Source organism: Trachurus japonicus, chromosome 8, assembly GCF_045865225.1.
Source record: "Trachurus japonicus isolate A0001 chromosome 8, Traja_1.0".
NCBI classification, from domain to species: Eukaryota; Metazoa; Chordata; class Actinopteri; order Carangiformes; family Carangidae; genus Trachurus; species Trachurus japonicus.
The window spans coordinates 1320534-1333033 of record NC_140914.1 but is presented as its reverse complement, the minus strand read 5'-3'; the positions used below and the strand labels follow the sequence as shown (position 1 = coordinate 1333033).

General features: G+C 44.6%; 1 protein-coding gene across 1 annotated transcript in view; it reads right to left on the bottom strand.

Moving 5' to 3' along the window:
• Positions 1-12500, bottom strand: part of arhgap27l (Rho GTPase activating protein 27, like) — a 59581-nt gene that overhangs the window by 43787 nt on the left and 3294 nt on the right. The window contains exons 2-3 of the mRNA XM_085783283.1: positions 4510-4641; positions 1608-2641 (exon numbers count right to left, since the gene is read on the bottom strand). Coding sequence (XP_085639409.1) covers positions 1608-2641; positions 4510-4543 — 1068 coding nt within the window. The 5' untranslated portion in view covers positions 4544-4641. The remainder of the gene's footprint in view (positions 1-1607; positions 2642-4509; positions 4642-12500) is intronic.

Sequence of the window (12500 nt, the reverse complement as noted above, 5' to 3'; positions counted from 1 at the left end):
GAGTTTAATGAGGGAAACCAAGAAATTCCGTTAGCCTCCATAGCGTAGCTCTGAGCAGCCAGCTGCTGTGCTCCGCCGTACTGAAAATAGCTTACACCTACAATTAAAGGTAATGAACCTACTGCTATGACTATAGCGATTATGGCAATGGGCCAATTTGCCAAAATGTTGAACTATCCCTTTAACCTCCTGCACTACTCAACAACCCCAGTTTCATTTACACTTTAATGAACTTGTCTCACTGAGGCCATGTTCCCTTCACAGGTCGACTTTTATATCAGAACCGGCTCAGACGGATCAGTCAGGTCCTGGACTGAGGTCAGACTCTAGGATCCAACCATAGCCTGTAGTCAGAACGGCCGTAGCACTGTGACGTCACCCATTGGTTTGGGGGAGTCTGTTTTGTGTCTCTACTACGGGGGTTTGAACTGCGCCATGTTGGATTCTACTGCCATATTTGGAGAGGTGAAGAACCCGCCCACTGGCCTCGAAGCAGTGGTCTACAGACCTGTCACTCAACGTTTCCGCGCCCTAATTGGCCAGAACTTTAAACCTAATAACAGTAAAACGGTAGAGTTTTTAAAAATTCCCCCCCCCCCCCCTCAGAGTGTGTGCTGGGGTAGAAACTATCGGTTGTATAAAATAATTAAATGTACCAGGCTGTAAATATGTTTTTTTAAGCTGTAAAATCAGCTATTTTAACATGGGGCTCAATTGGAGTTGCTCCCTTCTGACGCCAGCCCCCAGAGGAAGAAGAGGGGATTGCAGTTTGTTGAACGCGGAAGTGACTTCACTTCTCAGACCCACAACTGCCCCCTTGGATCCAACACCCCTCCTACTCTGACGTTATAGAGTCCCTCACTGTAAACTCAACCACTTTCCTACTTTGATTCAGTCATTCCAACCTCCATCAAATTCCTAAACGATGTTGCTTGAGGCCAGAGGTTTTTTTTATTTATGTGAACTGTATGTATGTGTTCTATTATGGGATATGTGCAATACTGTTATGTAATTGTCAGTGATGATATGGCTGATGACGTATTGTTTGTTGTCATTGCAACTGTCGAGGCATTTATAGCGCAGCTGCAGAGTCCAAGATGAATAACACTGAGCGGGACAATAAAGTATATTGTATTGTATCACATTGTTCCACATCGTATCGTATCGCATCGTATCGCATCGTATCGCATCGTATCGTATCGCATCGTATCGCATCGCATCGTATCGCATCGTATCGTATCGCATCGTATCGTATCGCATCGTATCGCATCGTATCGACGCAATACGATACGATACGATGCAATATGATGTAATACGATACGATACGATGTAATACAACGCAATGCGATACGATGGGGTACGATACGATACGTAGTCTCCACATTCCATACGTATCGTTTCGTATCATACCGTATCGCATCGCATCCCATCGTATCGTATCGCATTGCGTTGTATTACATCGTATCGTATCGTATTACATCGTATTGCACCCTATCGCATCGCATCGTATCGCATTGCGCCGTATTACATCGTATCGTATCGTATTGTGTCGTATTACATGGTATCGTATCGTACCTTGCTGAGATCTGGTGTCCCGGGTGTCTTACCTGTCTGGGGGGCGGGGCAGGTGCGGTTTCCGGTGGCGCTCCGGGACCGGGAGCGACTCCGGGACCGGCAGCTCCGGCAGCTCCTCTGGTCAGAGCCTCCAGGTCCAGGTTCAAGTCCTGGATCGACTCGTAGATGTGGTGTGAATCTTCTGCCTTCACTGAATCCTTCTCCTTCTTCTTCTCCTCCTCCTCGCTGCTCTCCTCCTCCTCCTCCTCCTCATCCTCCTCTTCGTCCGGCTCTATTGGTGACTCCTGGTTGTCACGGCAACCTGCTGGCAGCGAAGACGACTCGCCGTCGTCCGGTGAGACCAGGACGGGGACGACGGGCGTCTCCACCGGTATGGGCTGGCTGTGGCTGCGGGCCGCGGAGAGCAGCGGGTCGGCCGGACTGAAGCTGGGAACACGAGGTTTCCCAGAGTCCACGAGGTCGTCGTCGTCCGACTTGGGACCCAGAAGACCGCCGTTGCCGTTGGCCAGGTGCGTGTTCCCGCCGCCGCCACCGTCGGTCTCCATGGCAGCAGCAGCAGAGACCGGAGAGCTCCCAGCATGCCGCGGGGCCGCCGCTGCCGCATGCGACAGGTCGTAGTCCAGCAGCGGGACGCCAAACGTGGACAGCCGGTTCTCGGTCTTGGTCTTGCGGTATCCCGAGGAGGAGGAGGGATCGGGTCTGAGGCGGATCGTCACCTCGTCCCCTGGCTTGGTTCTGGTCACGCTGGGCTCCTCCAGAGTCTTTGGGACCGGGACTAAGACCGGGACCGGGACCGGGACCGGCGCGGCCACGGGAAGCAGCACCGGCGGTTCAGGACTGGGCGGATGGACGACGAAGTCCAGCGGGGAGGGGAGGCTGGACGGCAGCTCCTTGACGTACTTGGCCGGGATGTAGAACGGTCTGGAGCCGCTGTCCTTAGAAACCTGCCACCAGTGGTCGTTGGTCTTGGCCAGCAGCATGTAGCGCTCGTTGGGTTTGATGGAGACCGGCACCCCGTCCCGACCCTGGTACTCGTACTCAAACTCCACCAGGACCAGACCCAGACCTGAGAGACCCGGTTCAGGTCGGAGGAAGTCATAAAGACCACAGTTAGTTCAGCTACAAAGACCAATGCTAGTGCTAACAAGGCAAGGCAAGTTTATTAGAATAGCCCGTTGTTACCACCAGTTTGTCTCAAAGGGCTTTACATCCCATCATAACAACATCCTCTGTCCTTAGACCCTCACATCCACTGAGGAAAAACTCCATGGAAAACCCTTTTAACAGGGAAAACCAGGAGAAACCTCATGGTGAGCAACAGAGGAGGGATCATCACCCAGGACGGACAGACGGGACAGAGATGTTGTTACAGACAAGAAAACAGTTTATAACAGAGAATAACAGTTCTGATAATACTACTTCTATTGCTGCTGGTATGGTGCTAACACAGCTGTTACGCTAACTAAGGTGACCAAACGTCCTCTTTTGCCCAGTAGTAGTAGTAGTAGTAGTAGTTTTTTAAGGAAAAAATTCCAGATTCTCTGATTCCAGCTTCTTAAATGTGAATATTTCTGGTTTCTTTGTTCCTTTATGACAATAAACCGAGTCTCTCTTTTAGAGAATGCAGTAATAGTGTATTTGAAAGGAATTTATGATTTTCTGTTAAACAAGAGAAAAGTAAAGAGTCCCCCTTTCCTATTACCACAAAAATGCAATTTCCGCCTAAATTAAAGCTATGTTTTCAGGTTCATTTTTCAGGATTCTTTTTAAGTGAATTAATTTCTGACTGACTGGTGCTGAGCTATGAACCAGACACCTGGTTCATAGCTCAGCAAATATTAATAGGAAAAGAGTGAGCATTCTCAAGTGATGGGCTTTTTTGTCATCTTTCTACTAGGCGGACTGGCCTAATTTGTCTTTTTTTTTTTTTACAGAGATTGGGGTAGTTCTAAATAATACCCCCCTAAATAAAAGTTCACAACATCCCATTTCATGAATAGGAGACCCTGAAGATACAAAAAAAAAACCACAGTTGTGTTTTGTTGTACCTCGGGTAGGGGTATCTCAAAGACTAAAGCCTTTTTTGAGAACTTGCTGCTGGAGTATTTGGTTTGTGGACAAAACAAGACATTTGAGGACGTTGTCTGGTGGTTTGAGAAACACTGGTTGATGTTTTTAACATTTTATTGACCAAATAACTAATGGATTAATCGTTTAAATAATCAACAGATTAATTGGAAATTAAAATAATCGTCAGTTGCAGCTCTATGTCCGGTTTTCATTGTTTTTCCCAGGACTGTTAAGCGTGTACCTAAATTGATGTCACTTTGCACAGCTCACTGTTATATTTTGTTGTGTGTGAGGCAGCATCGGCTCTCATTACAAACTACTGACATGTGGTCTTGATAGCTCACTTGGGAGATTGTGCAGAACAAAGTCTGAGTTTTAACTACATGTCTCTGGTTATAGAGAGATAGCCTATTATCTTGTTGTATAGCTGAATCTTCTATCCATAGAGATGGGGTATAGGCTACTTATATAGACAACGTGGTTTATTATTGACAGATAAAGTGTATATCTTCTCAAAACTTTATTGATCAATCTCCAAACAATCATTTCAATCAATTAAACCACAATGAACCTTTATAATAATAAAGAGGCAAGGTGATTTTATCTGTATAGCCCATTTTTACAAACAGTTTGTCTCAAAGACACATTTCTAAAGAGGAATGTCTGAAAATAAAATGATTTTAGCTTTATGGTCAACCGTGTGTATATGAGGCATATTTGTGTAAACTCCATGAATCATTTAAGTATTTCAAGCTGGAGCCAAGTGTCGTCTTTGTTGGAAATCTAACTATGGAGACTCTACTGCTGACACGACTACCTGCAGCGAAACATGAAGTCATCTTTATCTTTATTATAAGATCTCACCTCTGCCAGTCAAGGGGGAGGATGCAGTTGCCATGGTGACAACCCGAGGCTCCTCAGGCCCCGCCCCCTCAGGTAGATGGACAGGTGACGCTGAATGTGAGGGGTCAAAGGTCACGCCTGTTCACCAACCCCCTGAGAGACAGAAGACACAGATCAGAACAGGACACAGGTTAGACAAGGCAAGGTGCTTTACATATGAGCAAAATAAGAACATAAAAAACAAACATTATTTAAAAACAGACAAGAGAAAGAGTTAAAACAGATATGAAAAGAAGTAAAACAGAAAGGGAGACAGAACAACTAAAACATAGTAAAAAAAAAGATATAAAATAACAGAATAATGTTACAGTGCAGTTAAAGAGGCATGGAAGTCTTCATGTTGATTTAAAGGCACTGAGGTTCTGGCAGAGCTGCAGGTTTCTGGGAGTTTGTTCCAGATAGTGGAGCAAAGAAACTAACAGCAGCGGTGGACAGTAACGGAGTAAATTTACTGGAGTACTTAGGTACATATCCAGAGGAGTTAATTAGTAGGAAGGCTGAAAAGTACTGGTTACTTTCAGGTCTTTTTCTAAAATCCTATTGGACACAAGCTGTGTTTGTCTGTGAAGGAAACCCTAACCCCTAAAAGCAGCACATCAGTGCAGCTGAGCAGCAAAGAGTTCATTCTCACTAACAAGAGTTAAAAGCTCCTTACATTCATTTACAAACTATTAGAGTCATTCATTGATGTGGAGAATAAGACATTTACTCTGACTCTTACTTTGACTTACAGTACATTTAAAAGCATCTCTATCTCTGACTAAACGCTGCCTCGTGGTCTGGACATGTAGGTGAAGAGAGAGAGAACACACTGCTGTGTTGTTGTTGCTGCCGTCAGGACGAAGCAGCAGCAGGAAGCTCAGAGACTCTGACAGAGAGACCGACCCAGGAGGAATGAGAACTATGAGGCTCCGGGTCTGCAAGTCCCGACACGTCGACCTGCAGAGCTCATTCTGCTGGGATTAACCCGGGATATGTTGGTTATCCTGGTTTCATTTAGCCTCAAGTCAGTTGTTGGAAGCTTTTCCCCCCTCATGTGGACTAAGGGCTGGGAGAAGTTTCAGAGTCCTCCGTGGCTTCTCTGAGTTACAGGGGGTCTCGGCGTAGCAGTGCATGTCCATATGACGGTTGCTAATGGATACCAACTGTCTTCATAACAAAAAGACACACCAAAAAACATCCAGATACCTCCATGCTGCTCGTATGTAATGTCCCTCTGGTATTGAAGCCCCGAAATGAGAAATTGTCCAGAAAAAAATCAAGCTTGTTTTGTAGTGGAAGCTTCTCGAAGCTCCTCTTCCGCTACAAATAAGCTTAAAATATAGACTTATTTAATTTTTTTCAGGACAATTTCTCATGTCGGGGCTTCAATACCAGAGGGACATTACATACGAGCAGCATGGAGGTATCTGGATGTTTTTTGGTGTGTCTTTTTGTTACGAAGACAGTTGGTATCCATTAGCAACCGTCATATGGACATGCACTGCTACGCCGAGACCCCCTGTAACTCAGAGAAGCCACGGAGGACTCTGAAACTTCTCCCAGCCCTTAGTCCACATGAGGGGAATTTTCAATTTTAGGTGAACTATCCCTTTAAAGTAAGAAAATAAGAATAGGCTACACCTTAAAGCTGTCAGTAAGCGATCCGGTGGTTTTGTCTAACTTCCTGTCAGCCGAGGGAGTTAGCAGCCCCCGCCCTCGTCATGGATCTATTGGTCCTCGTCCCTACGTCACCACATTCAGGCGCATCCCTTGGCTGCACACACAGAGAGGACTGCCCCTTTATGCCGTTCTCTCTCCTCATTGGATAAAGGTTGTAGGATACAAGGAAAGTTTTCTCCTGGGCTCAGAGCAGAGCAGAGTGACTGACAGACCCGTGTTTCAGACCAAACACTCTATAGAAGTGATTGCTGTCGGAAGATACAACTATTTAAGACTTAGATTAACACAAATATATCACTTACTTCTGCTTTAATGTGTGTGAGCAGGCTTCTTCCAACTAGTTCATACGCCTCATTGAAGCACCAACCTGCATAATGTTCTTATATTGAATTATTTTCACCTGTTGAACTTTTGTCCACTTGTATTTGAGCTGCATGAACCTTTTATTTTACAGACTCTGGTTCTGACTCAGCAAACAAACCCATTTCCCATGATGCTCTAGTGTTGTTATTATTAATCAGACCATCACACCTATAACAACCAGTGACTGCAGCTGTAACACACACACACACACACACACACACACACACACACACACACACACACACACACACACACAGAGACAGAACAATAGCAGGAGGCTGTTGTGTTTATGAAGGGAAGTGTCTGCTCTTCCTGTCTGCTGCTGGCTCCGCCCCCATCAGTGACATCACTGAATGTGTGTGTGTGTGTTTCCTGTCTTTGTGCAGGAACAATAGTGTGTGTGTGTGTGTGTGTGTGTGTGTGTTCACAGCAGCTCAGTGTTTCCACTCTTCTAACACACTGATCAATAACTGATCATTCAATACCCCCCCCCCCCACCCCCCCCATTGGACAAATTTTGAAACAAACACCAGAAATATGTTTTGATACTGAATAACTTTTTTAGCCAATGTATGTTCAAATAAGGACCAATGGCATGAATTTGTGGGAAAATTTTGAAATATTTCTTCTTTATTTCTTTTTTAAATAGATTTTATAGATTTTTTATCAACACAAACCATAAGCAACATACAAGTGCTCTCTGTATTCACAAAAATATCAAAACGGGAAGGACTACAAACCATCATCCAAAACAAAATGACGTAGCTCACGACTCACGACTGTCCTTATCCCAAAAAGTAAAAAAGACATCCAAAAAGAAAAGAGTGCCTTCTCTAATCCATGTATAGTGGAAGTAAAAATAAAAATTATACAAGTGCACGAGGCAAAAACAGGATGATAAAAATGAAATATTTCAGGAAAAAAGTGGTAAGAATTTGAGAAAAGGTTAGGGACCCCCTTGAATCCTCCAGACCCCACTTTGAGAACCACTGACTTAAAGGACAGTTCCAGCTCCGTTCACCAACATGAAGGTGGGGGTGGGCGATATGGCAAAAATATCATATCACGATTTAAAAAAAATAAAATAACGATCTCGATTTTATCACGATCTTAAATCGAAAATTGAAAAACAGACAATTTAGAGCCTTTCTGAACAGATTTTAATGGGCTCTATGCACAGCTCCACTACTTCCTGAACTTACGGCTGCTCCTTTATTTCCTGTCTTACATTATTGGACAAACTGATTAATCCAGGTGTGTCTGAGTAGTCACAATGGTCAGACACACCTGGATTCATCAGTTTGTCCAATAATGTAAGACAGGAAATAAAGGAGCTGCCTTAAATTCAGGAAGTAGTGGAGCTGTGCATAGAGCCCATTTAAATAGTTGCAGTTTTGCCAACATGTGCAAGTAAACATAGGCTACTCTGATAAAATGCACAAAAGGTATCTTTTATTTAGGAGGAGGGTTGGGGGGGTCGTTATCGGACTATTCGGGAGAGGGGAGGGGGGGTCGCGGTAATTTGAACACTGTACAATTAGCGCGACGTAGCGCATTTACCGTTTATTAGCGGCCAAGAGCGACCTATCCATGCGTCTGTGTGTGTCTGTGTTTGTGTGTCTGTCTATGTGTGTACGTACGTGCGGTGCGCCCGCACACGAGAGAGACGGCAGGTTGAGGGGCTGACTGGCAGAGATCACAGATAGTGAAATGCTATTTTAAAAAAAAACGCCATCGGTCCCAGGGACAGACAGAACTACTGCAGGACAGGAGACAGTAACAAGAGAATCTAGACATTCATTCTGTTAGAGCTCAAATATTAGATTGGTGGGATTCAGTCTGCTACTTCAGCAGACCGACACCGTTCACACCACAATATGCAGTATAAAAGTTTCCCAGAATGCATTTCACAGCAACCGGTAGCGGTAGCTGTAAAACAGGCTGACAGCTGTTTTATTTCCCGCTCTAGCGCTGTAATTATGTAACTTTATTAAGTTTTAATATGTTTTCATGTGAGAAAGTAACTGTTTAGATCCCAAATCTACGGCCAGTTGATCCAAACGACGGCTGTTTAGAAGTTTGCTCCGATGTTTTTCAGAGAAGTGAAGCTCCACAACATAGAAACAGCAGCCGGTCTGCAGAGCTGCTCGGCCGGCCAACCTCCGTCCTCATCCCGGGGGAGAAAACCATCGCTAGTTAACTTACCCGCAGGTTTTTAGAGGTTTACCACCGGCTGGTTAAAGTATTTCTAGGAGATAAATGTTGGTCTCAGTGATATAAATCTAACAGCTGTATCAGTAGCATTAGTTAGTGTGAATGTAAAGTGAAGCTTCCTGTGTGTATTGGACAGAAGAGCAGCGCTGCCTCGGGGCTCTGGAGCCTACGGACACAAACCACCACATTTACATCAAGAAATACATGTTTTACTATCAACACAGCAGTCTGCAGTAAGGTTTATTGGTAACACTTTACAATAAGGGTCCCTTAATTAACGTTAGTTAGTAGGCTACATTATTAAACATTAATTGACTGTTTATAGATATGTTAACAATCATTATTATTATCTACCTATGTGGCCTGTCTAGCCACCCAGTCCTCCCATCGAGCTGGCCAGCTCTCCCTGTTGCTCACCCTGAGCTTTCTCCTGGTTTTCCCTGTTAAAAGGGTTTTCCATGGAGTTTTTCCTCAGTGGATGTGAGGGTCTAAGGACAGAGGATGTTGTTATGATGGGATGTAAAGCCCTTTGAGACAAACTGGTGGTAAAAACGGGCTATACTAATAAAATTGCCTTGCCTTGCCTTGCCCTTTCCCTTGTCTAGCCTCTACCTGGTCTTTTTACTAAATTTAACCAACTTTCTTCATTGCCTAAACCAACCAATGGGACAGTTACACTTCTCACTCAAAAATAGACAAAAATATGCCAAATCACTCACAACTCCACTTGGTATGGCACCAAAAATTGCATGTTCTCGGGTCCTTTTTGGGGAAAAGGGGGGACCATAGGACCCTTTTTTGACCCTTTTATTTATTTATTTTTAGAAAAAGGGCCCTATGTTCCCTGGTCCCATACAAAGTGGGAACATAGGGATGATCTCCTCAAAACTAATAACAAACTAATGTTGTGTGCACTGACTGTTTTTAATCTGCATGGTTTCTTCTGTGGTTTCTCCGTTAGGGCATTTCCTGTTCTCCAGTTTGGGATCACTGGCACCAGACTAGCGCCGCCCCCCCCCCTGCTGGTAGGGAGACGTACTGCACCGGAGTCTCTCTCCTGCTCTGACTCACCTGGGCTGGCCAGGTGTGTTTCAGGTGTGTGTGTGTGTGTGTGTGTGTGAGGGAACACGCTGGAATGCTGCCAACCCCCCCCTCCCCCGCTGCTCTCTCTCTGTTTTCTGTCTCTGAGCCACACCCACTGGTATGCAGCACACACACACACACACACACACACACACACACACACACACCCTGCTCGGCTCAACCACACAGCTGTCAATCATCACGCTGAGGTCGACACGCCCCGTCGACCAATCAGGAGAGACCAAGAGCTCCCACCAGGATCATAAAGGACATCATAAACCCAGCGGCCAATCAGGATCCAAAGGTGCAGATCTGAACTCAACTTTCACCCCGTGTGTGTGTGTGTGTGTGTGTGTGTGTGTGTGTGTGTGTGTGTGTGTGTGTGTGTGTGTGTGTGGGCTGTGGTTACAGTGTAGTACACACACACACACACACACACACACACACACACACACACACACAGGAATAAGTTTAGATCTTAAATCCATCGCCTGGCTCCGCCCACACAAACATCAACACACAATATTTAGACCAGAAACACACACGCTGCTCTCTGATTGGCTGACAGCGGTTCAACTGGAACTCCTCAGAGACCAGGACCAGGACCAGAACCTGAACCAGGACCAGGACCAGGACTAGAGACCAGGACCTGAACCAGGACCAGGACCAGGACTAGAGACCAGGACTAGAGACCAGAACTAGAGACCAGGACCAGAACCAGGACTAGAGACCAGAACTAGAGACCAGGACCAGAACCAGGACTAGAGACCAGGACTAGAGACCAGGACCAGAACCTGAACCAGGACCAGGACTAGAGACCAGGACCTGAACCAGGACCAGGACCAGGACCTGAACCAGGACCAGAACCAGGACCAGGACCAGGACCAGAACCAGGACCAGGACCAGAACTAAACCGACCGTTTCAGCAGCGTCTCACATACAGTAGCCTATCAAGCTGGTGGTAACAACGGGCTATACAAATAAAACTGCCTTGCCTTGCCTTACTTTGCAGGTAACCATAGCAACAGATCACATGGATTCAGACCGTTTCAGATGAGTTTCTACCTTGTTTCTAAACTTGTGTGTTTGTTTTATTTTGTTTCATCATTAAAGCAGAAGTAAGTGATATTTCTGTGTTAATCTAAGTCTTAAATAGTTGTATCTTCCGACAGCAATCACTTCTATAGAGTGTTTGGTCTGAAACACGGGTCTGTCAGTCACTCTGCTCTGCTCTGAGCCCAGGAGAAAACTTTCCTTGTATCCTACAACCTTTATCCAATGAGGAGAGAGAACGGCATAAAGGGGCAGTCCTCTCTGTGTGTGCAGCCAAGGGATGCGCCTGAATGTGGTGACGTAGGGACGAGGACCAATAGATCCATGACGAGGGCGGGGGCTGCTAACTCCATCGGCTGACAAGACGTTATGGTGCGTTCAAGGCAACTCGTAACTCGTATTTTTCCGACCTATGAAGTGGTACCAGTTCGATCTGGTACGAGTTCACGGGTCAGAAGTTACGAGTGGCCGTTATAGTGACTTTCACAGGTAAAACAGGTCGGAGAAACACGAGTGGGTTGCCTGGAACGCTACAAAGTCGTAAGTCGTGACTTGAAGCTGTAATTTACGGTTTCAAAAGCCTGCCTGGAACGCAGCATTAGCCAAAACCACCGGATCGCTTACTTCTGCTTTAACTTTATTTATTCTATTTTCTTTCAGCTCCTTCACTGTCTCTGTTTTATTTATCATGACGTTGCTCCGTCTGGTTTGGATTTTTACATTATGTTGTATGTGACATTGACAATAAAGGATCATTTATTTATTTATTATTATTATTATTATTATTAGCCTATTACATTGTATTATTATTCTGAGGAATCTGTGTTTGTTAATAAGATCAATGCTGTTTGGTTTGTGACATGTCAACAACACACTGACGTTGATTATATTTACTCACTGTGTTTACATAAGATTCAGTTTTTGTGTAAATAAATAGGCTACACCTCTTTATTCTTTATTATTATTGTTGTTGGTTGTTTGTAACGTGTGCAGACTTTGTGTTCCTGATCCTTTAAAAAAAAGCCATGAAATGTTTTTTTCAACAGTGTAAAACAGAAGAAAACAAATGTCTGGTTTGAAGAAGCAGCTGAATAATTATAATTATAAACTAAATATAATCCAGCTCATAAATCATCAGACATGTTGCTGTTGTTGTTGTTGTGTTCTCCATGTGAAACTCAACATTTCATCAACTTGTGAAAAATGAACTTGTAGGAAATCCAACGGTTTTTTTTTGTTTGTTTTTTTTACTTCTCTTCTATTTCTGCTCTTCAACCTCGGATTCTCTACAGTTTGTTTTGTGGTTACACAACATACCCAGGGGCAAAGCAACACAACAGACAGGGAGCGTTGTAAAAGGTTTGACAGCAGAAATGATCTGTAGGAACTTGAAGGATTAAAACCTGGGTGGACAACCTGGTCAACTAGCTGCTGGAAAGCTACAGGGGACAAAACCCCTTTATTTTTTATTTAGGTACTACAATGGCATAAATAGTCATACAACTATAACATTTGGCAGAGAGTATCTTGACACATAGGGGGAGGCATGAAAAAAAGATTCTGGGGTTTGTTGCAAC